The 27,418-nt window shown below is 60.0% G+C and overlaps 3 protein-coding genes and 1 long non-coding RNA gene across 6 annotated transcripts; 3 read left to right on the forward strand and 1 right to left on the reverse strand.

Moving 5' to 3' along the window:
• Positions 1 to 1,803: 1,803 nt before the first annotated feature.
• On the forward strand, positions 1,804 to 4,212 carry NDUFB7 (NADH:ubiquinone oxidoreductase subunit B7). The gene is made up of 3 exons (XM_056119461.1): positions 1,804 to 1,983; positions 3,486 to 3,654; positions 4,032 to 4,212. The coding sequence occupies exons 1-3, from the start codon at positions 1,872 to 1,874 to the stop codon at positions 4,162 to 4,164; spliced, it is 414 nt and encodes a 137-aa protein (XP_055975436.1). The 5' UTR covers positions 1,804 to 1,871; the 3' UTR covers positions 4,165 to 4,212.
• Positions 4,213 to 4,265: 53 nt separating this feature from the next.
• TECR (trans-2,3-enoyl-CoA reductase) lies at positions 4,266 to 15,152 on the reverse strand. Of its 2 annotated transcripts, XM_056119459.1 has the most exons (13): positions 15,042 to 15,152; positions 6,550 to 6,600; positions 6,223 to 6,274; positions 5,914 to 5,958; positions 5,739 to 5,842; positions 5,541 to 5,656; positions 5,349 to 5,454; positions 5,104 to 5,176; positions 4,980 to 5,023; positions 4,842 to 4,899; positions 4,664 to 4,752; positions 4,537 to 4,582; positions 4,266 to 4,448 (listed from the first exon to the last, which is right to left on the reverse strand). In XM_056119459.1, exons 1-13 carry the CDS (start codon positions 15,054 to 15,056, stop codon positions 4,321 to 4,323), a joined length of 927 nt encoding a protein of 308 aa, XP_055975434.1. In that variant the 5' UTR covers positions 15,057 to 15,152; the 3' UTR covers positions 4,266 to 4,320. The 2 variants fall into 2 exon arrangements, with proteins under 2 accessions (XP_055975434.1, XP_055975433.1); XM_056119458.1 differs by lacking the exon at positions 15,042 to 15,152 and having other exon boundaries at positions 6,550 to 6,738.
• Positions 7,577 to 14,828, forward strand: LOC130028656 (uncharacterized). Of its 2 annotated transcripts, none has more exons than XR_008793231.1 (3): positions 7,577 to 7,839; positions 9,262 to 9,369; positions 14,138 to 14,828. It is a non-coding gene; the product is annotated as an uncharacterized LOC130028656 (long non-coding RNA). The 2 variants fall into 2 exon arrangements; XR_008793230.1 differs by having other exon boundaries at positions 14,315 to 14,828.
• Positions 15,153 to 20,607: 5,455 nt separating the features above from the next.
• DNAJB1 (DnaJ heat shock protein family (Hsp40) member B1) lies at positions 20,608 to 23,555 on the forward strand. Its single transcript, XM_056119460.1, has 3 exons — positions 20,608 to 21,132; positions 21,644 to 22,224; positions 22,339 to 23,555. The coding sequence occupies exons 1-3, from the start codon at positions 20,922 to 20,924 to the stop codon at positions 22,567 to 22,569; spliced, it is 1,023 nt and encodes a 340-aa protein (XP_055975435.1). The 5' UTR covers positions 20,608 to 20,921; the 3' UTR covers positions 22,570 to 23,555.
• The last annotated feature ends 3,863 nt before the right edge of the window (positions 23,556 to 27,418 follow it).

Consider the following 27,418-nt stretch of genomic DNA (forward strand, 5'->3'; position numbering starts at 1 on the left):
CCTGGGTGCGCTGGGAGAAAGAAGCAGTGCAGTCCCCTGAAACAGCGCAGCGCCCGGCCCTAGCACAAAAATGCCCCGCACCACCTGCGCCCATGGCCACAGGACATCCCCGAGGAAAGTCTGCAGCTGCTGGAACTTCGAGCCGCCCACCAGCCAGAAGGAAACTTCAAAGGGAAGCTGTCCAGGTGCCCTGGAACTGAAAGCGTGTCTGTCCTGTCTGAGTAGGCCCCTGGGAAGCGCAGGGGGTGGGGAGGCTGGGGGGGCGCGGGGGGGGGGGCTGCAGCTCTCACAGTCTCTCCCCCCTGAGACATCGGGTGAGGGATTCCGGATAGGTCATAGACTATTTTTGGGGTGTGGGTGTAGACATTCACCCAGGTGTGAAGCCTTCTGCATAAAACTTCCTATTGTAAACCACTGACAGTACCGCAATAAATTAATGCATATATGGTTTGGTGGGGTGGGGGTGCAGACAAAGTTTCCATCTAAGGGGGAAATATTTAAGGTCCTAGGAGAGTGGAGAGAAGCTGTTTGCACGCTGCTGGACCGAGTTCCAACCTTGGCACCACACAGAATCCACCCAGCCCCGCCAGGAGTGACTCCTAAGCAGAGCCAGGAGTGAGCCCTGAGGACTGCCTGGTGTGGCCAAAAATAAAATTTATTTCCAATAGATATGCACATATGTCTGTGTGCTTTAGGGCCGCACCTGGAGGTGCTCATGGGCTGTTCCTGGCTCTGGCTCAGGAGTCATCCCTGGTGCCGTTCAGGAAAGCTTGTGAGGTACAGGATGGTTATGTACAAGGACAAATACCTTCTTTCCCCTCTTGGTTTTTGAGGCCACATCCAGGATGCTGGGGATCAAATCCAGGTCAGATTTGTACAAGGAAAGTAGCCTACCCACTGTACAACCTCTCCTGCTCCCTGAAATAAGTTTAAAAGGGAGCAGGAGAGCAAGGCAACACGGAGGCTGCACCACTCACCTTGCAGGGGTCGGGGTCCACAGACAGCAGCCCCACACACGGCACTAGCAAGTGCATATTAATTTTTTTCATTTTGGGGCTAGACCTACCAGTACTCTGAGTTTACTCCTGGCTTTGTACTCACGGATCACTTCTGGCAGACTTGGGGGACCATATGGGGTGCTGGGGATCGCTCCCAGGTAAGATGCATGCAAAGCAAGTGCTGTCCCCCCTGTAACTCTCTCTCCAGCCCCTAATTTTAACTATTAAAACTCTGAGCCATGCCACTGTCTATATCATAGGGTCTGTGTAGGTTTCTTTCTTTCTTTCTTTCTATTATTTTTTTGGGGGGTTTAAGGTAAATCTGTATTGAAGACCAAAAAGAAAAAAGAGATTGTTTAGAAGAAAATAATTGAGCTTAAAAAAAAATTGAGGGGCCGGAGCGATAGCACAGCGGGTGGGGCGCTTGCCTCGCACGCGGCCGACCTGGGTTCCATCTCCGGCATCCCATATAGTCCCCCAAGCACCTCCAGGCGTAATTCCTGAGTGCAGAGCCAGGAATAACCCCTGAGCATCGCTGGGTGTGACCCAAAAAGCGAAAAAAAAAAACAGAGCTGAAAAGCTACGAAAACTACGTTTCTTTTGTGCCCGACCAGGGTCCGCCCCGAGGGTGGGTGCAGACCCACCACCTGCTTCCACGTGACCGCCCAGCAAAGCGCGCGTCGATTCCCACGGCGGGCCCCCGCGCTGTCTTCTCCCAGCCGCCAGGCGGCGCCAGCGGAACCGTAATTCGCTCGTCTCTGTGATCCCCGCGACCGCCGTCGCAACCCGGAAGTCGCGGCCTGCGACGAGGAGTCCTTCCGGGTGGGAGCGAGGTGACCCCGTGGGCCGCGGGAAGCTGCGGCAACTGCAACCATGGGGGCTCATCTGGCCCGGCGCTACGTGGGCGATGGTTCCGGGGAGCCCGATCCCCTGCGGATGCCCACGTTCCCCCCCGATTACGGATTCCCGGACCGCAAGGAGCGCGGTGAGGCCCCATGCGCAGGCGCGGCTAGCGAGCGCCCAGGCACTCCGGGGTCCCTGACGAGGCCGGAGCGCGGGGCGGGAAGGGGCCCGCGAAATGCTGCTGGGTTCCTGGCTCTCTCCCGGGGCGTGCGGGCACGAGCGTCCAGCTTATGCCCCTCACCCGGGGCGGGGTGTCGTGCCTCACTGGCTGTCATGCCCGTCGCCCGTGGGGAGCGCGCACCCCCAGGAGGTGGTGGTGGGAAGGACAGCGGTGCAGCCGGGTCGGGGCAGCCCTTGGGAACATCCAGGTGGACGCCCTGGAGGTGGTGGCTGGGGAGAGAGCACCCGAGCAGTAGAGGGGCAGGCGCAGGTCTGCTTTGTCAGGAGGCCACCAGCTGCAAGGCAGAGGCTCCATGGGCTCCATCGGCCCGCCTCCTCGTGCTCCCCAGTCATTCTGCTGCTGCTTCCTTCTGCCCCACCACCCCCTTCTCTCTTCAGTCTCTGGGGCCCCGCACGCTGCTTTGCAGGTATCCGGAGCCCTGCTCCCCTCTGCCCTGCAAAGCCAGATAGCCGCCTGGACCCAGTTGGGCCTTGCCTCCTTCCTGCCCCCCTGACCTCATCCTTTGCGACCTGGATGCTCTTCCCCGGCTCCCTTCCCGCTGCCCCCACAGTCTTACCATATCGGGGTGAAAGAGCCCTGGGCTTGCAGCTGCCCGGGTGCCCCAAACCCCTTTCTCTGCTGTGCCTCAAATGTCCCGACCTGTGTCCGCCCTCCCCACTGCTCATGGGCTGCCCGGATTGCTGGCATCTGGGCTTCCGGTAGACACTGGCCTGGAGTGCCAGAATCCCCTCGCCATCTCCCACTGCTTCCCTCGACCTCGCAGCCTTTGGTCCTCACCCGGGCTCCCCCTCATTTTCTTTTTTTTTTTTCTTTTGGGGTTACACCTGGCGATGCTCAGGGGTTAGTCCTGGCTTTGCACGGTGAGGCGCACTCCTGGCAGTGCTCAGGGGACCATATGGGATGCTGGGAATCGAACCCGGGTCGGCTGCGTGCAAGGCAAACGGCCTACCCGCTGTGCTACCACTCCAGCCCCATCCCCCTCACTTCTGCCCACCTCCCCATCAGGAAAGCGTTGGGGCGTCCCAGGATGGGAGCTGTTGGTCCCCCACACTAAGCTCTGAATCCCCAGACACGAGCCTCTTCCCTTTCTCCTGCACAGCAGGTGCCCTTAGCACCTGCCCAGTTGCCAGCCCATCCCAGTGACACGGAGCCAGTCCCTTGCGCCTCTGTCCCAGGCTCCCTGCGGGGAGAAGGCTCCAGCCCGGAGTTCTCAGCCAGAGCCCGAGACCTTCTCACTCGATGGCAAGAGGCCAGAGGGGAAGGTTCCAGAAAGCTGCCTGAGGCTGGGGGTGGGGGTGGCTGCAGTGTGTGGGGAGGGCTGGGGGCGCAGTGCCTGCTTGCAGACGGGGGGGGGGGGGGGCCCTGACCCAGGGCCCTGGCATGTCTCTCCCGCCCGCCTGCAGAGATGGTGGCCACGCAGCAGCAGATGAACGATGCGCAGCTAGTGCTGCAGCAGCGGGACTACTGCGCGCACTACCTCATCCGGCTGCTCAAGTGCAAGCGTGACAGTTTCCCCAACTTCCTGGGCTGCAAGCACGAGCAGCACGACTGGGACTACTGCGAGCACCTCGAGTGAGAATGCGCGGGCCCCAGGGTAGCCGTCCCCCAGTTTAAACGGGAATTTCTATTTTATTTTTTGGCTTTCTGGGTCATACCCAGCAATGCTCAGGGATTACTCCTGGCTCTGCACTCAGGAATTACACCGGGCGGTGCTCTGGGAACCTTATGGGATGCCGGCGATCGAACCTGGGTCAGCCGCGTGCAAGGCCAATGCCCTACCCGCTGGACTACCGCTCCAGCCCCTAAACGGGGATTTCTACCCCAACCCCCCGCCCCCCCCCCACGAGTACAGGGGCTTTGAGACCACCTGGGTGACCGAAGTTGGGTGGGAGTGGGCGCCCCGGAAACCCCAGGCCGGCGCCACCTGACCCCCGCCCCTGTGTCGGCAGCTACGTGAAGCGTATGAAGGAGTTTGAGCGGGAGCGGCGGCTGCTGCAGCGCAAGAAGCGGCGAGAACGGCGGGAGGCCGAGCTGGCCTCCGGCAAGGGCCACGGGGAGGTGGCCCCCGAGATGGCCCTGTAGTGGCTCCGTGTGGACCAGTCAGAAATAAACGCCTCCAGGCCTGGCCGACCCTCGCCTCTTCTGTGTGCGGCGACCCCCCCAAGAAACATTCCGAGTCGGTGTCCTGGTTAAGGGTGGGCTTTATTGGGGAGGGGTACCAGGTGTGTTGGGGGGGGCTCAGAGTAGGAAGGGGACTATGGGCATGCGCAGGGGCGGGTAGTCCCGGAACTCCTTCAGGTAGCTGCGGTGTTTGCCTTTGGCCCAGATGGTCATCTGCGTGAAGCCCACCAGAGAGAAGAGCGCCACTGTGGAGAGAGGGGGGCGGTCAGTGGGGCAGGGTGGGGCAGGGCGGGGCCAGGCCGGGGTGGGGCCAGGGTGGGGCCAGACACTCACCTGGGAGACACTGGGTCATGAGGGCGAAGCCGATCCAGGACCCCACCTGCAGGGGACAGGCCGTGAGGGTCACGGGGCAGCATGGCAGACCCACGCTCTAAGAGGGAGGGCGGTGAGGGGTGCTCACCTCGTAGGTGTAGTTGGGACAGGACACGAGCAGGAAGAGCCACGTGAAGGGGTTCTTGGTGGGGTAGGGGATCTTCCTGGCCTTGGAGCCTGGGTGGGACAGGAGAGTGAATGGCCAGGCCAAGGGGGTTCCCAGAGCCGGGAGCCCCGCGCCCTGCACCCCGCCCCAGCGCACTCACCTGCCGGCCGCAGGTCACGCAGTGCCATGTGGATGGAGAAGTTGCCCAGTTGGCAGATCTGTGGGGGCGGCAGGGGTAGCAGGGTCAGCAGAGCCCCCCGCCCCGTCCCGCTCCGCCCCACCGGTCCCTTGTGCTCACCACGAAGATGGCCAGTGCCACTTTGACCTGCTGGGCGCCGTAGGCTGCAGAGGAAGCAGAGGAGCGTAAGCGGGGGGGAGGGGCGAGCAGTGGGCGCGGGGACGGCAGGGCCGAGGCCACTTACTGGGGGGCGTGTAGAGGGGGTGGTTGATGTAATAGGCCATCCAGGCGGCGAAGCCCCAGTAGTACGTGCAGTTCTGAAAGGAGGGGAGGGGCGGCAATGGGTAGGAGGGAGCGAGACTGCCGTTGGTTGGGTGGACCGAGTGGGCGGGACTCAGGGGAGTGGGTGTTGATTGGTGGAGAGGGAGAGGGCGGGACTCGGGTAGAGGAGTGGGTGTTGATTGGGTGTAGGGAGCGGGGCGGGCTCACCTTGAAGATGTTGCGCAGCGGCATGGTGCCGTGGGAGAATCGGTGCACGAAGAGCGTCTCCAAAAGGCGCTTCACGTAGTGGAAGGAATGGCAGATGCAGGCAAGGCTGGAGGGGGTGGAAGCGGCCTCAGTGGCGGGTAGGGGACCCCAGCCCGGCCCGGCCCGGCCCGAGCCCCGGCCAGCCCCACTCACTGCACCACGGAGTGCCGGCTGGACGTGAAGTCGTATCTGTGGCCATAGATGAAGGGCACCCGGAAGTAGAAGAGCAGGTAGATAAAAAGGGGCCCCGCGTACTCAGTCAGGAAGACCTGGGGGTGCAGGGCAAGACGGGTCACCTCAAGGCGGCAGAAGGGGGCTACAGCCGGGGTGTGGGCGGGGGCGCAGACTCACTGTCACCCAGCTGATCTGAGCGCCCAGGTCCCGGAAATAGAGCGTGGCTGTGGTGCCCACTGGCAGCTTCTGGAGGACGTCTTCATCCTTCAGGGACTTGCCCTCTGCAGAGAGGGTCCACTCAGCGGGGGCTGCCCGCTTCCCCCGCCCCACGGGGTGCCCCGGCCATACTCACTGGGCTCCAGGCGGAGGGACTGGCGGGCCGGATACCACTGCGGGTCTGCGGGAGAACGGGCTGTCAGCGTCAGGCCTGGGAACGCGCGGCTCCCCCCAACCCAGAAGGCCGGCGGGGCTTGTCCTTCTGCTGCCTGGCAAGGGCGTTCCTGCGTGTGGCCACACGGGGGCGCCTGCCGGGGCCTCGGCCTGCCCGTGGGGGCAACAGCTGCAGCCGTAGACCCCCAGAGCCAGGGAGCTTGGACATCTGCAGGCCCAAATCACAGATGCCCCGCCTGAGGGACACCGGGACTGCTGGGCAGGAACTTACGGCTCTTGGTGAAAAGATTCTTGATTTCAGAGATGGTGGCATGAGGCTCCACCTGGGGGCACAAGCAGGGAAGGCTCAGCTAAGGGTGTGGGGCAGCCCCTCCCCACTGCAGTGAGTAGGACACCACCCCCCCCAAGGTCCCCAGGGTCAGGCTGACAGGGAGCCTTTCCCGAGTTCTCAACTCCGCCTTCTACTCAGGCCCTGGAGGCTAATGTAGCCTCCCCACCCCAGCAGGCCCCGCAGTCAGCCCAGGCCCCTGCACCCCCAGAGGCCGCAGGAGGGGCATAGAAAACCCCCGAAGGCACCAGGTCCCCAGACCCATCCTACCTTGTCCAGGAAACACAGCTTCTCCCGCGTCTTGGCGTCCAGGATCTCCACCTCGAAGAAGAGAACAGCCTTTTTAGGGTTCTTGGCCCCCTTGTGGGGTGCGGGCCGGGGCCGGGGGAGGCTGTTGAGGCGGGGGCCTGGGCCAGCGTCCCAAGCCGCCACGCTCAGGTCCATGCTGCCCGCTCTGCCCACGGCCCTGGCCCCGCTGGCCCTCCCCACACAGCGCACTGGGCTGTGAGCAGACTCCGCCGTGCTGGCAAGGTGCCCGCCGCCACCCAGCCTCTGGGCAGCTGTAACCCGAGTGCTTGTGGCCATGGCAGCTAAATATATAACTGCCCCAGGGCTGAGCCCCTGGGAGCCCATGAGGGGTGACGGATGCGAGGCTTTCCAGGGCACACAGCCCCCCTGGCCCCCGGCACAGAGATGGGCGCTCCTTCATAGCCCCTGGCCCCTGCCCTGGGCATAGAGAAACCAGGCCTCGCAGGCGAGCTGGGGTGCGTAGTTCCGCCCTGGAGAAATCCCAGCGACTCTGAAAATCCGCGAGCCAGTTCATCGCTTCCCTCCTGAGCCGCTCAGGATTAATGTCCTGCATGCGCGCCTGCTCTGCAGAGGTGACAGATTCCGGAGGGATTCGAGGGATTCCAGAGTTAGGGTGCAGAGTCCCTCAGAGGAGCCGGTTACCCTCGCCCCACCACCTACCCCTCCCCAAGTACGTCCACGATAAGCATCTGCACACCCCTTGTCCAGGCCCCCAAATCCCCCCAGCCCTGAGCATGCACTCTGGGCTGCCCTTTTCCTTCCAGAGAGCCAAGGGCACCCTGGCTCACTCCCCGAGTCACCCCCATCCAAACTGGCAGCTGGACCTGGGGGTGCAACTGGCCAGTGTGGAATGGGGCCCCCCCAGGAGGGGAGGCAGGTGCTGCAGCAAGGCTGCCAGGGTCTGCAGCCTGGGGATGCAGGGGACTGCACCCCTGTAAGCCACAGGACAGAGCCAGACAGGAGATGAACCCCAGAGTGCCTGCCATTGCAGGGGTGAGGGGAGCAGCACTTCGGCAGGGAGGAGGCCCCGAATGCCTGCGGAAACACTCAACAGCTTAAAATACAACTAGCCCCGCGCGCCCGCCGGGTGCAGCTGCTGGGGGCAGGGCTGACATCCTAGCCCTGTGCCCCGCCGGGCAGCGGCCCAGCCCCCGGAGCAGAGGTCGGCTGACAGCCCACTGGCGGGCAGCAGGGGAGCAGGCAGCAGGGGTGCAGAGCCCAGTGGATGCAGGGAGGGAGCACCAAAGGAAGGTAAGTCATCGGGGGCTGCACCCGCCCAGCCTCGCCACCCCTTCCCCACATTCTGTGCCCCGAGAGGGGACTGTAAGGCAGGGGTGGGGGAGACGGGGCAAGCTGGTGCTGGATGGGCCAGGATGATGGACTGGCGGGCTGAACAGGGGTGCCAAGGCTGTTACACCCAAGAAAGCGACTCAGGGGGAAAGGCAAGCTGACAGACCCCAGCTCCCACCAAATGGAACCGATCCCAGGCCCGGGGTGGGGTGGTGGCAGATCCCATGTCCCTCACGGATCCCTGTGTTTGTTCTGGCACCCTACACCGCAGGGTCTCTGCAGGCGGGGCTGCTGGAGACCCCACAGTGGAGACAAGAGAGGGAATAAAGGGGCAGGGAGATGTGAAGGCCTCCCGCGCTCCCCACCCCAGACTTACAGGCGGAAGCTGGGTGCCTGGGGGAGAGGCCAGGGGCATAAGCAGCTGTTCCAGAGGCTGCGGTCCCCTGTAGAAGATGGGAAGGGGAGCAGGGTGCTTCTGGCCCCAAGCCTCAGTGAGGGGCCACAACCACAATGGACAGGGGACAAGGACAGGGCAGGCAAGCAGGAGGGGCCGGGCGGAGGTTCTGTGATGACAGTTCCACTAGCCCGGGAGGAATTCGCACCCAGAGGCCTCAGATTCCAGGGACCAGCCAAGAGCAACTCGTGGTAGCAGGAGGTCAGGGCTCCAAGGGCCCAGGACACGGGGCGGGGCCTCGGCCTCCCAGCAGGTGGGAGGGGCGGGGCTCTGGACACGGGGCGGGGCTTCAGGCTCCCAGCAGGCGGGAGGGGCAGGGTCGCACCATCTCAACCCGCCCCCGCCAAGGGCCCCGCAGGGCAAAGTGTTCCAGGTGGGGCCCCCGCAGCGTGGGCAGCTGGGCTCTGGGCCCTCGCACCTGCTAATCCAGAGCCTGGCACGCCCCCCCCCCCACCTCAGGCCCCACGCAAACCTCCTGCCAACCCCGCCTCCACCCCTTCCCCATCAGGCCTGCTGGCTGAGAGGCACCAGGGCTGGTCTGAGGTCACACAGGTCAGGCACCAGCACTGAGGTGAGGTCCAGCCCAGAGGGTCCACACACGCCGTGAGAAAGGCCTGCTGGGAGCTCCCAAAAGGGGCTGCACCTGGCTGCCAAAGGCCTCCCTGGCTTCTGTACAGGGGCCAGGGACAGGGGGGCCGGGTCACTGTGCCCAGCCAGGGCCACAGCGAGCCTTGACTGGAGGAAGCCACCTGGGGTCCACTTCTGAGCAGAGATTTCCCTGCCCATCTGCTAAGGACTGTGACCCCTTAGGGAGCTCAGAAATGACGGGCCTGGCCCCAGGTCCCCCAACACCAGACACGAGGCAGTGGCACAGGGGACCCAGGACATGTGTCCACCCCCGGGACTCAGCCTGGTGCTCTTCCAAGCAGGTGTCTCCCAGAGGTGGGAGACAAAGGCACTGCATCAGCAGCAGGAAGTGGAGGCCAAAGGAAGGACTACAGGCCCCAGGACACCCCAGCAGGGGACACAGCAGGAAGGTGAGTAACCCTTCAGGCCTCTCCACTCTGAGCACCAGAGGGGGGAAACTGAGGCCTGCTTGCGCCCTGATCCTCAAGCCAAGTGGGGTACAGTTCACCCCACTGCACAGCCCCAAGGGCATACCCACAGCAGACAACAGCACTGGCAGAAGGCCAGGGTGCATGGACGGTCACCTGCCAAGGGAGCAGCCGCAAGGGCAGGCAGGCGGGGGCAGGCAGCGGTCTAGGGGCCCATGGGGATTGGGTGGGGTGCCCAGTGAGGCCTCTGGATAAAGGGGGCATGCAGTCGACCAGGGTCCTTGGCAGATCTCGCTCAACTACTCCAAGGGGGGACCAGGGGCAGGAAGCAGACTTGGTGGCCAATGCTGTGGAGAAAGGAATGGGACCCAGGGTCAGCCACCTCTGCCACCTGCCTTGGTTCTGTGACTGTGACCCCCAGGTGCCAGGGCACACACTCCCATAGGCCAGGCCACCCAAAGGGAAAGGGGCTGAGTAAATGGGCCTGGGCCCTGGGTGCCAGGGGCCACAGGTAGGTGTCACCACTCTGCTTACGTAAGGACCTGGCTTGGGCAGGGATGGGCACCAGGCTGTGCCAGGCTGCAGCAGCGTGAGCACAGTGAGCCTTTATCCCAGGCTGGGAAAGGCTCCAGCGGCCACTGGGCATAGGCAAGGCAAAGGGGGATGATCAGCCCCCTGGTCAGCCAAAGGAAACTTCCGTGCGGTGTTGTAACGAGTGCCTGAAGGGGTACTCCAAGGTCTCAGAAATAAACCAGCCTCTCAGAGTCCAGCGGCCGGGTACAGCCCATACCAAGGGTCTTTCATCATGCTGGCATGACACCCAGTCCAGGCCGAGTCCTCGAGGGGCTACGGACCCCAGGAGTGGAGGCAGAGAAACCAGGAGTTTGGAAGGAGCAAATGGGTCAGCACGGGGGAAGCCCATCACAGGGGCACCCCGAAATGCAGCAGCCTGGGTCAGTGGCCAGAGGGTCCGCAGAACAGGAGTGAGGAGCACTGACCATGCTGGCTCCCACGGCCCCGCTGGCATCTGGCGTCACCACCGACCACTTTTTTTTATCCTTTTTGGGTCACACCTGGCAATGCTCAGGGGATCCCAAGGGGTGCCGGGGATTGAACCTGGGTCAGCCACGTGCAAGGCAAGCGCTCTACCTGCTGGACTAGTGCTCCGACCCCATTACCGACCTCCTTAAGGCCACCTCCATCTCTGCCGCAGCCCGACAGACTCCTTAAATGCTGCAGCTTCCCTAGGGGTCCCCTCATCTTCAAGTGCTCATCAAAACCACAATCCAGTTCTGTATGGGTCCCCATGTAACGTATGGCCGGGAAGGGGGAAAAGCCTGGTCACAGCCGCACGGGTGGCTTTGCACTCAGAAACCCTGCCTCACTCCCCAGCATTGCTGGAACCGACCCCCCACTCCCCCGCAGCAGTCCTAGAGCCCCAAGGGGTGTGGCCCCCAGAGCAAAGGGTCAAGGCTGCCAAGCCTCTCTGCAGGACGCTGATCAAAGCGGAAGATTCTAGCACTCACTCAGGCCCAGTGGACAACAGAAGTTGGGCAGGGAAGGCCCCCTCAGGAGCCCAAACGCTCTCATCCCGCTCCGGGTGCGGGCCCTGTCCCATCAGACCTGACCTGCCCGCCCGACCTTGATCCAGGAGCCGGGCCTCAGCCTCCCTCTAACCCCATGCAGGGGCAGATAACCACGGGGAGGGAGTCGGCCGCGCCATTCTCGCTGTGGCCTTGGAGCCACAAACCTCCCTCTGCCCCCTCGCCACCCAGGGCGCCTGCAAGGACAAAGTGCCCACTAGCCCTGCGGCCCATCTCGCCAGTGATGTGCTGTGCCATCTGTCCCTGCCCGAGCCTGTCCTAGCAGCAGGGGCGGTGTAGGGCCAGGACAGTCTGGTCCTCACATCCAGACCCGACACCTTATGAGCAGGCAGCGGAGGGTCCGGATGTGCTCTCCCAATCGGGACACTCCCACCCACAGAACCGCCCACCTGCATCAGTCCAGAGCCCAGGGGACAGAAAGCCTCCCAGGTTAGGTGGAGTGAGGCCCCATCTCGTGACTGGGCCACACCTGTCACCTTCGTGCTCGGCTGCGTGGTGACTCTGGACAGGTGCCACTGACCACAATCTACCAGAACTTTCACCCACTGTGTTCAGGGTTGAAACGCTGAAGCAAGAACGCAAGGCCTTGTGATAGAACAGCGAGTACAGAGAGGTCTTGTGATAGCACAGCGGGTAGGGCGTTTGCCTTGCACGCAGCCGACCCGGGTTCGATTCCCAGAATCCCATATGGTCCCCCAAGCATGGCCAGGAGTAATTCCTGAGTGCATGAACCAGGAGTAACCCCTGTGCATAGCTCGGTGTGACCCCCCCCCCAAAAAAAACGAAAAACACAAGACCGGTCAGGTGCGGGACTGCTGTTTTCTCTGGGCATCTGGCAGACTGACTCAAACAGCACCAGTGCCCCAGGAGAACTGTCACTTCAGTGTTTGTCAAGTGTCCTGCAGAATCTCGGGGTTGCTCCCAGTCTCTTGGGTACATGGTTGAAGCTCTGTGTACTGGGGGGGTCATTTGGGGAAGTGGCTGCACTCGGTCCCAAGTACACCCTTGGATGGGAGCGGAGACCTTTGCCCGGGCTCCAACAGGTGTGAGAGCAATTCTGCGGCCTTTCAAGGTTGGCACCGGGCAGTGGGGGAAGGGGGCACCTGCAAGGGCCGGGGAGACAAGGAGGCCAGGGTCTCTCCTCTAAACTGCTACCCGACTGTGGTCTGGAGGCCTCAGAGCCTGTGTGCAAGCGAGCAGACACCCACACCTTGGCAAAAGGTCGCACGGCTGCTCCAGGACGCCTCGTAGGGTTTCTTGTTCAGGGCTGGAGGGCTCAGAGGGGAAACGTTAGAGACCTTTATTCTGGGCAGTACAGAAGAGGGAATACTTGCCTAGAATGCGGTGGACCCCAGGTCAATCCCTGGCACTGCATTATGGTCCCCAAGCACCACCAGGGGGGTCCTTCCTGCATTGCTGAGTGCAGAGCCAAGAGTAGCCCCCACGCCACCCCCAGCATTGCTGGGGGTGGCCCAGTGTCCCCCCACCCAACCTCAAGTCATTCATTATTCAGTGATCACAGCATCTGCCTCCATGTTCCTAGCATCAAGTTAAAGATGACTGAGGGGGCTGGAGCCATAGCACAGTGGGCAGGGCGTTTGCCTTGCACACAGCCGACCCGGGTTCGATTCCCAGCATCCCATAGGTCCCCCAAGCACCACCAGGAGTAATTCCTGAGTGCACTGCCGGGTGTGACCGAAAAAGCAAAATAAAATAAAATAAATAAAGATGACTGAGTGGGCAGGGGGCCGAACACAGGCTTCGCATGCTGGAGCCTCAGGTCCGATCCCCAAGCACTGTCAGGGGCAACCTCTTAGCACTGAGCTGGCACCACAGACCCAAACAGCAAAAGTAAAGAAATGAGGAATTCTAGATCAATGGATTCCAAAGATTTTGCTTAAATTACAAAAAATGGGCCAGAGAAACAGTACAGTGGGTAAGGCACTTGCTGATGCAAGTTCCATCCCCAGCACCCCATAGGGTCCTCTGAGCCCCGCCAGGCGTCATCTCTGTGTGCAGAGCCAGGAGTAAACCCTGAGCATCGTCCCCCAAATAGGACCAAGAATGGTAAGAAGCGGGGCTGGAGTGATAGCACAGCGGGTAGGGCGTTTGCCTTGCACGCAACCGACCCGGGTTCGATTCCCAGCATCCCATATGGTCCCCCAAGCACCGCCAGGGGTAATTCCTGAGTGCATGAGCCAGGAGTAACCCGTGCATCGCCAGTGTGACCCAAAAGGCCAAGGAAAAAAAAAAAAAGAATAGTAAGAAGAGGACAGGGGTGTGTGTGTGTGTGTGTGTGTGTGAGAGAGAGAGAGAGAGAGAGAGAGAGAGAGAGAGAGCACTGTGAACTGAAGCAGAGGCTGCACGCTGGGGAATTAAATAGAGGCTCTCTCCATCCACCTACCAAGGCACCACAGGGTCTGTTTCTGAGGGAAAGTAGGCTGCATGCTGCCTGGGCAGAGTGGCACAGGGAGTTGGCGTTTCGTGGGCCAAGTGGAAATGAGTGAATTGTGGGAATGTTGCACAAGATGAGGGAGTTGTGGAAATGATTGCACAACACCAAGTGCCCCAGGAGCAGGGGCCTGAGAGATAGTGAGAAGTGTCAGGACAGAGGCCACCACTGCAGCGGGGCAGGGAGCCATCTCAAAGGGAAAAGCCCCTATCAGCATGTACAGGACCCTCTCTGCCTCCAGCAGAGTGGGCATGGCTGAATGTAACCAAAAAATGAAAAAAAAAAAAAAAAAAAAAAAAGGTAAAAGGAAAAGGATAGGTAAATTCAGGGCTAGTGGATGGCTGCCAGGGCCGCAGCATGCCCAGATTCAATTCCCCTGACCACATGGTCTCAGTACCACCTGAGGGTGCTTCCCTGAGCACTGAGCTGGGAGTAACACCATATCCACCAAGCATTACTGGGCAAAGTCCAAATAACAAAAAGGGAAAAACAACAGTAAACTTTATGTGCTGTGCTCAGTTTCCAGAACAGGGAGAGATCAAAGCAAAGAGTAAACTTGGGAATTGTTCATTCCCTAAGCCTAACAATGCTTCCTCCTCTGCAAAAAAAAAATCACAAGCTTCTGCAGACAGAACAAACTCACTGCACAGGGCCAGGTGCTCTCTGAACTCCTTTTTTTTTTCTTCCCCTTTAGGAGGGGATGGTTCTGAGACAATGGTTTATTCAGCCCCTTCCTTCCCAGTGTTGCCGTGCTGGTGCTTCAGGTCCAGAGCTGCCTCCGGACTTTTGTTGCGCTTCTGGGTTATGAAACTTCGTTTATCTGTGATCAAACGCCATCCATAATTATCAGTTAATTACCATCTCTCCGTAGATCAGCTTTGTGGCTTGGTGAGAGGTGCACCTCCCTCGCAGCCTAAGCTGCTGCTCTCAAGAACTTCCCGAGTGGGAGAAGGGGTCCAAAGGTCGTGCAAAAGAGCCGCTGAGCTGATGCAAAGCCCCTACCTAAGCCGAGTAGGAGGTGGCGTGATGCAAGACCTTCTGGGATGGAGAGCAAGAGTCCGACCCTCTCCGCCCCTGCCAAGCCGACAACTCAGCCCGCTGGGGAAACTGCAGGCGGCTCGCGGGCTTCGAGTCCTGCAGAGACCCCAAACGAAGACAGCCACCCCCCACCGGCCCCCCGGGCTGGAGCGATAGCACAGCGGGTAGGGCATTTGCCTTGCACGCAGCCGACCTGGGTTCGATTCCTAGCATCCCATATACCATCCCCGAGCACTGCCATGAGTAATTCCTGTGTGCATGAATCAGGAGTAACCCCTATGTATCGCCGGGTGTGATCCAAAAAGGGCAAACAAACAAACAAACAATAAATAAATAAAACGAAGACAGCCCCAAAACAGCCTGGGTTGCAGAATTATAAATACTCCCGTGCACATGCGCACTGCGCCCGACCAGTGGCCCGACGAACCCGTGCGCGCCCGCTGCGCCTGCGCCCTGACCGCGCGCTCCGGGGCACAGGATGAGACAGCGGGGGTCCTGTCCTCCCGCCAAGGGAAACCGGGGGCCGCGGCAGCTTTTCGGTTCCAGTTTTTGCTTATTACCTCATAGTGCTTCATGATTCCTCACCGGGCGGCGGTTGCTGCTGTGGCTGTTTCGGATGCTACTGTCCACTGCCCGCGCACTACTCGCCACAAGATCCCTCAGCCGCTCGCCGCTGCCGCGCGAGACTAACCAAGGCCCCGCGTCGGCTCCGCCCCTTCGGGCCGCGCGCGCCCCGCCAGCCAATCAGCGAGCGGGACCCCCCTTCGCCCCCGTACCCTGCCGACCGGTCTGAGCGAGGACTAGCCAGTCTCGCCACGAGATTGGCCAATCAGTTTGCGAGCCCCACAGAGTGGGAAGGGCCGTAGGCGGGCAAAAAGCAGGAAGAGTGAGAAGGAAGGGGGGGTCGGGGTCTGCCCACCAATCAGAAAGAGTCTCGGCGCTGCGCGCCACGGGCCCCGCCCCTTGGCGTCGCTGTGGAAACCGAGGGAAGCGACGGTTACTGCAAAGCGAGGGGCGGGAGCAAGAAGTTGAGTGACAGGGAGGGCAGCATCCACTTGGCGGCTGGTGCTACGGGGTGAATCCCCCGGTGGGCGGTCCGGGGGGTACCCCAAAAGGTACGGTAGAGGGTTAGGGGTCCGGGCTAGGGGGAGGGGACCTTGGATGGAGGGGCCTCGCGGGCGAGGGGACCCCCAACCGTCACGAATGGGAGGGGAAAAAAGGGGTAACGGGGTGGGAAAAGCCCCCCACGGGACTCCCCAGCGTGCACCTAGAGACCGCGCCCTGTTTCGCTGTCCCTGATGCAAACCCCCGCGGCCCACCTTGCTCGCCTCCCTGAGCGGGTCGGGGAGGGGACCGTCAGGTGTGCCAAGTGACCCCTTGGAATGTTCCTCGTCAAAGATGAGGGAAATGACTGTGGATGGAGCCGCAGGACACAGAGATGGGAGGAAAGGAAGGAGGAAAAAATAAACACCTAAACAAGGTTTTTTAGTTTGGGTACACATTTTGGATAGCTGTTATTTAAATCCTCAATGTTAAGTTCCCCTGTTGTGCCCGTTGGAACCCCTTGGGGGCGGGAGAGATGGCAGGGGGTGAAGGCTCTGGCCTTGTCTGCTGCTGACCCAGTTCCCATACCCAGCAGCGCATAGGATTCCCCCCGAGCTGGAATGATCCCCAAATCCAAAACTGGGGGCTGGAGAGATAGAACAGCAGGTAAGGGCATTTGCCTTACACACAGAGTGCAGACCCAATGATGTCGGTGTGCCCACGGGTAGCTCATGTGAAGCGGGAGAAGACAGTTACTTTTTCCCAATCCGCCTGTCACCGGGGACCCAGGGTTCTTGGGTTCTCACCCTGCTAGCAGAAAGGAATTTCAAGAGCAGACAAGCAGTGAAGCAAATAGATTTTATTTGGAGGGTTTTTGAAGGTGTGGAGAGAAAGAGAGAATAATGCGCTCAAGAGAGAACAAAGGGCAGAGAGAGTCCCTAGACACATCCCAGCATTAGACATGAAAGTACACATCTCAAGAGGGGAGATGCGGGCAACACGTGCTCGGGGACATGTGCTCGGCCATGCTGGGGCAAGCAGCACACGGCTCGGGCAGCATATCCATGCCCTTCCTTTATTCAAGGTGTCTTTTTTTTTTTTTCAAGGTGTCTTTTATAGGCTCTTCTCGGGTTGTCTTGATCCAGAAGTTCTGAAGTCTTCTCAGGGCTGGATCACATTTTAATCAGATTAAGGGAGAGGTCCGAGGGTTTGAGGAACTTCATGGGGAGGGGTCCAACCTCCTCAGGGTCTGTTAAAGAGCTTACCAGGTCTGTTTTCTGTATCTACAGGGTGGCTCAGTCTTAGGATTTTCCTCCCAGAAGTTTTGTTGATCTAAGTTTTATTGCCAAGGGCCTTTCTCTGTCTACCTGCCATACCTGAGCACTGCCAGGTGTGGCCCAAAAACAAACTCCAAAAATTAAAATCAAACTGTACACACATGGAGAGTCAGAGGGACAGTGCGGCAGGAAGGACTCTGGCCTGCACGTGGCCCACCCTGGTTCAATTCCCAGCACCATATAGGGTCTCCTGAGCCCCACCAAGAGTGACCCCTGAGCACAGCCAGGAGGTAAGCCCTGAGCACTGCCCAGTATGGCCCTCAAGCAAATAAAAAAAATATAATAATAATGAGACTGTACACATGGGGCCACAGTTCTCACACGTCACATACCCATTAGCTGTGCCAGACCCTGGGGAAAATGCTTGATGCACGTAGCAGGGTGGGCGGCGACGGGAACGTCTGTCAATGCTCATGAAGCTGCCATCCCCTTGCTGTTTCGGGCCAAGTAAGGCAGGGTGGCCCCTGATAACCCTCTCTCGCTGCCCCCACTTTCCTCCCTTCAGAGCCGGCCTCCACCCGGGCCCTGAGCCTGCAATGGCCGCTGAACTGTGAGGATCTCAAAGGTGTGTCATTGGCACCCGTGGAAGTGGGATGACCTGTAGGGAAATCCCTGATTCACACTGCAGTGGGTGGTGCCCCACTGAGTCAGTGCCTGGTACTGAGTAATCCAGGTTGAGTTCTGGAAACTTCTGGAGTTTATGCTCCAGGGAGGCCCCATCTCCCAGGAAAGGGACCCAAAGCAGGATGCTTTACTCCCCTCCCCCCCGCCCCCATACTGCTGACCCCTGGCTCCAGTCCATTAAAACCGCATTTTTGAGACCTGAGACTTCTGTTTCTGCTGCTGTCTGCAGGCCTCAGGGTACAGGTGGGGGTGGGAGGTGACCTCTCTGGGTAGTACCGGGGAGATTGGGTGCCTGGAACTGGCTCAGGGCTACCATGGTCACACAGGACAGAGCAGACAGGGACTAGGAGGTGCTGGGGATCGAACCCTGAGCCCTGAGCTCTCTGTCTGGCCCCAGACCTGGAGAATGCATGTCCCTAGGTCTTGTTCCTTGTCCCCGCCCCCAAGGCTCAGGGTAAAAGTGGTGCTGTGCACCCTGAGGTATTGTCCGGAGAAGGGAGCGTATGGCCAAAGTGCCACAACTTGATGTAACCTGCCACGAGTCCATGCGTGTTCCTTCAGAGTCAGAACATCCTGGAATTCCACTCCGAAGGCTGCCCATGTGAACCACCTGAGTGCCATGTCCCACCCGCACCCCAAGGGCCCATGGAGGGGAAGGCTTCTGCTGGCCATGTGGCACATGGGTCTCCTGGCTATGGGCGTGCAGCCTGGCCACTCAGCTCAAGCCATGGGTGACTACGTGGTGTCTGATGGCACCCAGCTCTGTCCCCACATTCCTCCAGTGGCTGAGGTGTTACAGTCACAAGCTGGGGTCCTCGGAGCTGCCTGGAGCTGCTTCTAGCTGCTTCTAGCTCTGCCAGAGGGAAAATTCCAGAAAAGTGTTGTGTTGTTCTGTTGGCCAGAAAGGAAGGGGGCTGAGACTAGGGATAGGGGCCAGGGATATTTGGACAGAGGAGATACGAGGTGGCTGCATCCCTGGCGCATACTCCCTGGCTCTGCTGGTGAGGCAGGAACTGAGTTTCTCCCCCAGAATCTGGCTAGGCTGGTTTTAGGGTGTGGGTGGAGCTGCGCAGGGGTGTGTGAGGGAGGGAAAGGCTGAGCCCAGACAAGCTGGAGCTGGTTTGGAGTTTTTCTGCCTAGCCACAGGCTCCAGAGAGAAGATTCCAGAACTCAACCTAATCTGTCTTCTTAGTAGATTGGATTTTTTTTTCTCCATTATTATCTAATCAGTAGAAGTCACTTTTTGGTGTCCTCAGTAATATAAACCAAGCAAGCACCGTCCAGCTTGAGAATCCCTTACCCCCTCCCACCCCTTGTGGCCAGTCCAAGTCGCTGGGGTCCCCTTCATGCTTCTGCGCCTTTTCCCAAAAGGCCTAGAAAGTGGAGGCTCCCAGGGGCTGGAGCAATAGCACAGCAGGTAGGGCGTCTGCCTTGCACACGGCCGACCCGGGTTCAATTCCCAGCATTCCATATGATCCCTCGAGCACCACCAGGAGTAATTCCTGAGTGAAGAGCCAGGAGTAACCCCTGTGCATCGCCAGGTGTGACCCAAAAAGCAAAAAAAAAAAAAAAAAAAAAAAAAAAAAAGTGGAGGCTCCCAGAGCCTTGTGAGTCTGGTTTTGGTGCTAATGAAGCATTTGGTGTGTGTGTGTCTGTGTGTGTGTGTCTGTGTGTGTGTGTGTGTGTGTGTGTGTGTGTGAGAGGTGGGGGGCTATGCAGTGCTGGGAATCAGACCTAGAGCATTCCACATGCAAGGCAAGTGTGTCAAGGCGGCGTGTGTCTCAGCAGTGTCCTCTGACAGGGCCAGCGTCCTGTCTGTCTGTGCTTCCCTGCTGCCCAAGACTCAAGTCAGAATCGCTGCTGTGACTGTGACAAACTCACTCAGAGGCATCTCTGGACGTAGTTTCTGCATTTTGCTGGTGGTTTGGCTGTGGAGGCGCAGATTCAGTGCCTTGTGCCTGCCTTGCAGGGTCTGTGTGTCCCATCCGGGTTCCTGCACTGAGCTTTTGTCCCTAGGAGTAGGAGGGGCAGTGCTGGACGTAGCACTGTCACTGCACTGTCCTCCCGTTGTTCGTTGATTTGCTCGAGCAGGCACCACTAACATCTCACAACAAATTGTGAGACTTGTTGTTACTGTTTTTAGCATATAGAATACACCATGGGTAGCTTGCCAGGCTTTGCCGTGAGGACAGGATACTGCCGGTAGCTTGCCGGGCTTTACAAGAGGGGCAGAGGAATCGAACCCAGGTTGGCCTCGTGCAAGGCAAACGCCCTCTCCGCCCTATCCGCTGTGCTATTGCTCCAGAAAACAACAAAAATATTGTATCCCTGCTACCTCCAGGGGCTGGAGCTGGAGGTAACAGGGATACAATATTTTTGTTGTTGCTGTTTGAGGGCCACGCCCAACTCTGCTCAGGGTTCACTCCTGGTGGTGGTGCAGAGATAGAACCCAAGTCAGCTGCGCACAAAACCAGCACCTCACATGCCCTATTACCTCCCTGCTTCCAATATATTGCTTTAGTTACCACTTTATCATCATTTCAGTCATCTCTTAACGCAGCCAAGTACTTACCTAAGGTGTTCAGGAAGCCAAATCTGCGTTCTCCCAGGAGACGTTCAGCAAGGCGCATGCCCTCTCGGGACCTCAGTTTCCCCTCTGTTGGGAGGCTTCAGTGCCTGAAACACACATAAAGTGCCCGGAACTGGCTGGCGCCTGGCAGAGCCCTCTTAGCCGTGATAGATAGCGTGAAAAGCAAGGAAAAGGGTCGTCTCCGATGGGTAAAAGGGCAGTGAAGCTCTGAATCAGTGCCGGACATGTGCTGGGAGGTGAGCCTTGGAGTTTAGGGACCTGCAGGACTCAGACCTGGGGCTCCCATCCGCATTCTTCCCACAGCCCGAAGAGGGCGCGTTTATTCCTGTTACGGAAGGAGGACCTGGCGCAGGGTAGAGGTTAGAGAATTAGCCTGGAGTCTCCCAGCCGACCCCAGAGGGCTGGGAGACTTACCACCTGCGGCGAGCCGGCTTAGCGCCTCCGGGCAGGGGCGGGGCGGAAGGAGACTCCGCCCCTTCCCAAATGCCGGCCTATCGAGGCGGGGCGGGGGCGGGGCGCGCGGCGAGAGAAGATCGCGATTGGCTCTCCGTGGATGATGAGTCCGGGTAGCGCGCGCCGGCGGGAGGCGTTGCCCCAGACGGGGCGGGAAGGGGCGTGGCCACGCGCGGGCGGCCGTTGGCGACGAGGTCCCGCCCCGGACGTCGCGCGTCGCGGGCCAAGCGGCGGCGATTGGCCGGCGCAGCGCCGGGGGCGGGGCGGAAGGTTCCGGAGGGGGCTGGCGGGCTCTGGAAGCTTCCGCCGGACGGGTATATAGAGTCCGGGACCGGGCGGCGGCGGAGCCGGGGAACGGGGACAGCTGGGGAGGCGGGGTTAGTCGGCGGGCCATGGGCAAGGACTATTACCAGACGCTGGGCCTGTCCCGCGGCGCGTCGGACGAGGAGATCAAGCGGGCCTACCGCCGCCAGGCGCTGCGATACCACCCCGACAAGAACAAGGAGCCGGGCGCCGAGGAGAAGTTCAAGGAGATCGCCGAGGCCTACGACGTGCTGAGTGACCCGCGCAAGCGCGAGATCTTCGACCGCTACGGGGAGGAAGGTGCGTGCGGCGCGCCCCCACCGTTTGACAGCCGGGGAAACCGAGGCCGGTCTCCCGGCTCCTGCGGCCCCGCGGGCGGCGCGGGCCTCCGCCCTCGGATTGGCGGCCGGCCTCGGGGAGGAGGAGCTGCCGCGCAGAAGCTTCGAGCAAGTCGGCGGGCGCGGCCCCCGGGGAGGCGGCGCGGGAGGTGGGGGGGGCCAGGGCGGGGTGAGGTAACCCCGGGAAAGCGCTGAGCCAGCCAGACCTGGCACGTAGTCCGGGCGCCCAGGTAGGGGGCCCCACCCGGAATGACTCAGGCCTCCGCACCCCTGCAGCCCCGGCCGCGCCCGTCCCTGGGGGCACCCCCACCCTCGATTTCCAGTGGGGTCCTTGGCCAGGCCTGACGTCACCCCGGGGCCCCCAGAGACCCTCGGGGAGCGGCAGCGTCCCCCTCCCGTGCCCGGCGGGAGAGGCCCAGCCCCCGCTGACCCCCGATGGTGACCCCCTGACCACACCCTGTCTCCCCTTCCAGGCCTAAAGGGCGGCGGCCCCAGTGGCGGCAGCAGCGGCGGCGCCAACGGCACCTCCTTCAGCTACACGTTCCATGGAGACCCTCACGCCATGTTCGCCGAGTTCTTTGGCGGCCGGAACCCCTTTGACACCTTCTTCGGGCAGCGGAACGGGGAGGAGGGCATGGACGTTGACGACCCCTTCTCCGGCTTCCCCATCGGCATGGGCGGCTTCACCAACATGAACTTTGGCCGCTCCCGCCCTGCCCAGGAGCCCGTGCGCAGAAAGCAAGATCCCCCGGTCACCCACGACCTCAGGGTCTCCCTGGAAGAGATCTACAGCGGCTGCACCAAGAAGATGAAAATCTCCCACAAGCGCCTGAACCCCGACGGCAAGAGCACCCGCAGCGAGGACAAGATCCTGACCATCGAGGTGAAGCGAGGCTGGAAAGAAGGGACCAAGATCACCTTTCCCAAGGAAGGGGACCAGACCTCCAACAACATTCCCGCAGACATCGTCTTCGTCCTCAAGGACAAGCCCCACAGCGTTTTCAAGAGAGACGGCTCTGACGTCATCTACCCAGCCCGTATCAGCCTTCGGGAGGTGAGGCGGGAGAAGTGGGCTGGAGCCGGGTTGGGGGGCAGAGGCGGTGGGGCCGCCTGGGCTGGCCCCGGGTAGGTCCTGCTCAGCTTCAGCGGCCGGCCCTTCTGTCCCCAGGCTCTGTGTGGCTGCACGGTGAAGGTTCCCACTCTGGACGGCAGGACCATCCCCGTCGTGTTCAAAGATGTCATCAGGCCAGGCATGCGGCGCAAGGTGCCCGGAGAAGGCCTGCCCCTTCCCAAGACACCGGAGAAGCGTGGGGACCTGGTGATCGAGTTCGAGGTGATCTTCCCTGAGAGGATCCCACAGTCTTCCAGGAGTGTCCTGGAACAGGTGCTCCCCATATAGCCACCCGTGTCCCCAGGACTGAGCACAAGGATTTCTGGAACGTTCCAGCGGTCTGTGGACCCGTGAGAGGGCGGGAGGGCCCAGGGCGGGCTTGCGCACTGCTGGGTGTTTGCCAGAGAATATATTACAATCTTTCAAAGTCGTGCACTAGGCTTCAGTGGTTTTTCGAGCGATGGGGCTGCAGGTGGTGGGCACTGCGAGAAGGGCATCACAGCCTGCCCGCTGGGCCCGCACCTCCTTCCTGCTGGCAGCCCTGAAGCTGGACTCTTCCCTTCTGGGGGCCCTTTGCTGACCGTGCTGCACCTCCACCCTGTGGTGCTGGTGTCTTGACTGTCACTGTCTGGTGCCACGTCTCGCTCTTCCCTGAAGACCCGGTTTCTCACTGGCATCTCCACATGAGAACCCAGCTGTTTGCAGACCTGCCGGCCAGCCGGCGCCCACAAGCAATACCTCCTGTCCCAGCAGGACCAAAGGAGCCAGCCTGGAGCACGGGAGCGGGGGCAGTCCTCCTTCCTGACCAGGAGCCTGGGGTGCCCACCGCCTTCTGTGCTCCTCCTCTTAAAGCGATGTTTGGGCACTCCAGGGCCCACCGGTGACCCGCCAGACATTCCTTTTTATCCTGGATTCTGGACTCTTTCAGAGGGATATGATCCTTTTGAATTTTGCACCAATGTAATCGTAGTTATAAACCCTTTTGATAAAAGGGTCTTTGCCTCTGATCACAGGGACACTCTGTGACATACTTGTGTAAATATGTTTTTATGGCCGCTGTGAAGTGGTTCACAGAGAACCTGCCATGGTGGCGGCTGTGATGAACTTGGAAGGAACCTTGGGGCGGGCTGGGCCGCTTTGTGTCCGGCTGGCGGGTCTGGTGCTGAGGCCTTTAGACTCGCTATAAGTTGCCACTGCCACCCTGAGACCAAAGTGTGTGACTTGTCAGTGTGCAGTGCTGCAGCATTAAAGACTGTTGGAAACTCGGGAGCAGACGTTTGACTCTGTTTGCGGACTCTGCGGGGGGGTGAACACAGCTCTGCTGGGAGAGATAAGCGGGTGGGGGGGTGCGAAGTAACTCGTTTAGCAGGGTGGTGTAGGGGAGGGTTGGGGCACAGCGCTGGAGCTCCCAGGGGCCCTGGGAGGAGTGTCCCCCCCAATCCTGCTGCTGCTTCCTGCCTGGCCCACAGACCAGAATGGAAACTCCCCTGGTAAAGTCCGTAACTGTGCCCTTCCCCCAAAGCTGATTTTACTCTTATCTTTTTTTTTATGAAACAGATTAGAACATTATAAGGTGCTGGTTACAGAGCTGGAAACAAGGTATCTCCACTCCAGCTCTGCCAAGGACCTAGCACCTAGCCCACTGTCTTCCCTGCAGGTTGGGCTTCTGGGCCCCAAGAACTGTGTGCAGTTGTGGCGGTGCTTTTCTTCAACTTCTTTAGGGCTCTGAAGCCTTGGAATCCTCCCTCTGTGGCTCTAGACGTGGTCATCTGCGCAGGGCAGCAGTGCATGAGGGGACCAGGGAAGCGGGGACCCCATCCAGCTGTGCCAGCATCAACAAGCCTCAGCTCCAGAGACTTGCCCTTTTAAGAAATATTGTAGGGCTGGAGCGATAGTATATCAAGTATGCTTGCCTTGTATGCAGCCAACCCGGGTTTGATCCCTGGGATCCCATATGTTCCCTGAGCACTGCCTGGAGTGATCACTGAGCGCTGAGCCAGGAGTAAGTCCTGAGCATTGCCAGGTGTGATCCAAAAAACAACAACAAAAAAATTTTGGTTTTTGGCCATCACCCTGCGATGCTCAGGGGTGACTCCTGGCTCTGTGCTCAGGAATTGCTCCTGGCAGTGCTTCATGAGGAGGGGGCCCCTATGGGATGCCAGGGGTGGAGCCTGCTTGGCTGAGTGCAAGACAAACACCCTCCCTGCTGTCCTGTTGCTCGGCCCCAGCTTTGCCCTTTGTGGTAGGTGCCCCCAAGGGAGTCTGCTTATGTAAGCATAATTGCTGCATTTTCCCCATCAGCGCCAGCGCCAAGCCGGAAGGGCGCCCGCTGTGCTGTCCTCCCACCCAGCCGGTGTTCCAGATTTGCGGGCCCTTCCGGGCACACAGGCTTCTCGGCAGCCAGTTGACCCTGTGCTCTGCCTTTCCCCTCGTAATGTTCTGAAGAAATTTCAGCCTGCCCGTCATTCTGCGCCTTTGCTCAGCAGGGCCTCTCTGGGGAGGGACCAAGACCCAAGTCAGTATGGGGTGACCCCTGCCAATTCTTTGGGTCCTCGGCCAGGGTTGGGTCCCACCCAGACCACTGTCCACTGTTGACCGTGGGCTACTGATGCAACCTCTCTGGTATCTAAGGCTGTAAAACTGGCATAATAGCTGGGCTGAGGTGCTCTGCAGACAGGCTCTCAGTTCCATCCCTGGTGCCCCAATCACTGAATTGGGGGGATCTGGGGGGTGTTATTAGATCCCCTACATTGCAGGACCTGAGTAGCACCACTTCCTCTGACCTCACACGGAATTGTCCAGCCAGTTGGCTGAGAATCACTGCGAGGGACCCACAGGCTCTGGGAGCACCCCAACCCCCAGGAAAGAAATAGCTCTTTGGGGGCTGGAGTGATAGCACAGCACGGTCGACCCGGGTCCAATTCCCAGCATCCCTGAGCGCCGACCGTCAGGAGTAACTCCTGTGCGTTGCCGGTGTGACCCAAAAAGAAAAAAAAAAAACAGCTCTTTGTCCCCCAACACCATCTCGTGGCAGAGTGGAAGCGGGTACCCTGGTCCTGAGCAGCAGGACAACAGGGAATAAGAAACCAACCAGCAGGGATAAAAGCCCCCCAGCCCCTTGCACAGAGTGGAGCAAAACAGACGTAAATGGAGCACAGCACATGGATTGGGGGAAACTGGAAGTGCGTGCTTGCGTTCCTGGGGGAGGTCTGGGTGTGGCTATCATTAAGGCTCTTTTATAGGCGAAGGGAGAAGGGCAGGGCCCAGGGCTCCCCAGACCCCAGCTGCCCTGTTGTGGGTGGGAGCTTGTCAGGGCTTGGCTGCGGCTCACCCTCATTTTCTTCCCTAGGGGAAGGCACGGGTGGTCCTTGGCATTAGCACTGGCCATCGCTGATTACAGCACCAAGGCTGGCGTCCTGGGCGCCATTGGCGTCTATATTTTGCAGGAAAATCCAGGCCTTCCAGTCCATGTCAAGCCGGGCGTTCATGTCCTTGTGTTCCCCGGTGCGTGCCCACTCCAGAGCTCTGGGTCTGGTCTGCGCTTCCTGCAGCCCTCACTCGGGAGGGGGCTGGCACTCCTCGGGGAACCATCCTGAAGCTGCTGCCCCTGCACAACTAGCTACCTGGCTCTGCTCCATCTCCCAAAGCACCTGGGCCCTGCTCACTGCCTCTGGGTGCCAGTCCAGTGAGCAATCGAGTCACCAAGCAAGCTTGAGGATTGAGAAGCGCCACAACCAGTGTCCTATCATCACTCCCGCATGAGCGCAGCCAGCCTCCCTTGGTTTGGGACAGGTGACGCCCCCCAACATGCACCTACACATCCCCTTCTGATCCCCAGGGTATATGTGGACAGGCCCTGGCTCTGACTCTCGGGGATCAGTTTCAGGTTGAGTCCCAGCCCCCAGATGCCCACCAGGCTGGGGAGCCCAGGGAGCAGCAGAGGCAGGGGCGGGGCGACTCAGTTTCCCCAGAAACACAGGCTTCCCGGGCGCCTACAGCTCGCGGCACCCAAGCTGGTGCCTGAACCCTGTGTCCTGGTGTGGTCTCTGCCGTCTCTTTCCCAGGACGTATCCATTTGGTTCTAGTCGCTCTGGCGCTGTGAGAGCAGTGTGCGCATGCGCGCTCGCACACACACGTGCACTCGCGCCTGGGTCTGCTGGGGTCTCATGGCGACAGGGGGCTGGGCACACGTGCAAGGCAGTGCCCTCTGCCGAGCCTCAGAGCTGTGGAGGACACTGATATGTTTGTTTGTTTTGCTTTTTGGGTCACACCCAGCTCTGCACTCAGGAATCAATCACTCCTGGCAGTGCTCAGAGACCATATGGAATGCTGGGAATCGAACCTGGTTCGGCCACGTGCAAGGCAAACGCCCTACCTACTGTGCTATTGCTCCCGCCCCAGGACACTGATATTTGTTTGGTTGGGTTTTTTTTTGGGGGGTGCACAGGTTGCACATACCTTGTGGGGCACACGGCTTATTCCTGGCTCTGTTCTTAGGGAATCATTTTAGGTGAGGCTTAGGGAACCCTGTGGGATTCCAGGTATTGAATCTGGGCACCTCACCTGCTGAATGCCCCAAGGCGCTTTCTCTGGGCTCCGGGGCCCACCCTAAACTCGCTTCTGGTCAGCAAACTCTGCCCAGAGAAGGGCCTGTGGGGCCAGAGGAGCAGACAGGGCGCTTCCCTTCCACATCGCTGACGAGGGTCTGATCCCCACATCCTATCCTCGGCGTTCCGAGGCTGTCAGGAGTCAGTCCAGAGCATCTCCAGGTGTGGCCCCACAACAAAACAAACGAAAAACACCGAAAAGACAGAGAGGGGATATTTGGTGTTTTGTTTTTATTATTTCATTTCCATTTAAAAAAATCTATTTAAATATTTTGTTTTGGGGTCACACCTAGTGGTGTTCAGGGGCTCAAACGCGGGGTCCTCCCCTGCTATGATGATGCCTCCTGGAGATGGAGCCAGAACACTTGTGTGTGTGCTTATGTGCTTATGTGCTTATGTGTGTGCGTGTGTGTGTGTGTGTGTGTGTGTGTGTGTTTCTCTCAAAGGCAGTGCTAGGGATCAAACTGGACCCGGGGAGCAGGCAGGAAACAGGCGAAGGAGCTAGGAGAAGGGAATACTGACAGGAAGGG

The sequence above is a fragment of the Sorex fumeus genome, unplaced genomic scaffold (assembly GCF_029834395.1).
Source record: "Sorex fumeus unplaced genomic scaffold, SorFum_2.1 ptg000041l, whole genome shotgun sequence".
Classification (NCBI taxonomy): Eukaryota; Metazoa; Chordata; class Mammalia; order Eulipotyphla; family Soricidae; genus Sorex; species Sorex fumeus.

Coding starts and splice junctions, on each gene's coding strand:
- DNAJB1 (XM_056119460.1), top strand. CDS start 20,922: ATGGGCAAGGACTATTACCAGACGCTGGGCCTGTCCCGCGGCGCGTCG. Junction 21,133..21,643: donor CGACCGCTACGGGGAGGAAG/GTGCGTGCGGCG, acceptor CTCCCCTTCCAG/GCCTAAAGGGCGGCGGCCCC. Junction 22,225..22,338: donor CCCGTATCAGCCTTCGGGAG/GTGAGGCGGGAG, acceptor TTCTGTCCCCAG/GCTCTGTGTGGCTGCACGGT.
- TECR (XM_056119458.1), bottom strand. CDS start 6,723: ATGGACCTGAGCGTGGCGGCTTGGGACGCTGGCCCAGGCCCCCGCCTC. Junction 5,657..5,738: donor CTCAGATCAGCTGGGTGACA/GTGAGTCTGCGC, acceptor CTGCACCCCCAG/GTCTTCCTGACTGAGTACGC. Junction 5,455..5,540: donor AGCCGGCACTCCGTGGTGCA/GTGAGTGGGGCT, acceptor CACCCCCTCCAG/CCTTGCCTGCATCTGCCATT.
- NDUFB7 (XM_056119461.1), top strand. CDS start 1,872: ATGGGGGCTCATCTGGCCCGGCGCTACGTGGGCGATGGTTCCGGGGAG. Junction 1,984..3,485: donor CCCGGACCGCAAGGAGCGCG/GTGAGGCCCCAT, acceptor GCCCGCCTGCAG/AGATGGTGGCCACGCAGCAG. Junction 3,655..4,031: donor GACTACTGCGAGCACCTCGA/GTGAGAATGCGC, acceptor CTGTGTCGGCAG/CTACGTGAAGCGTATGAAGG.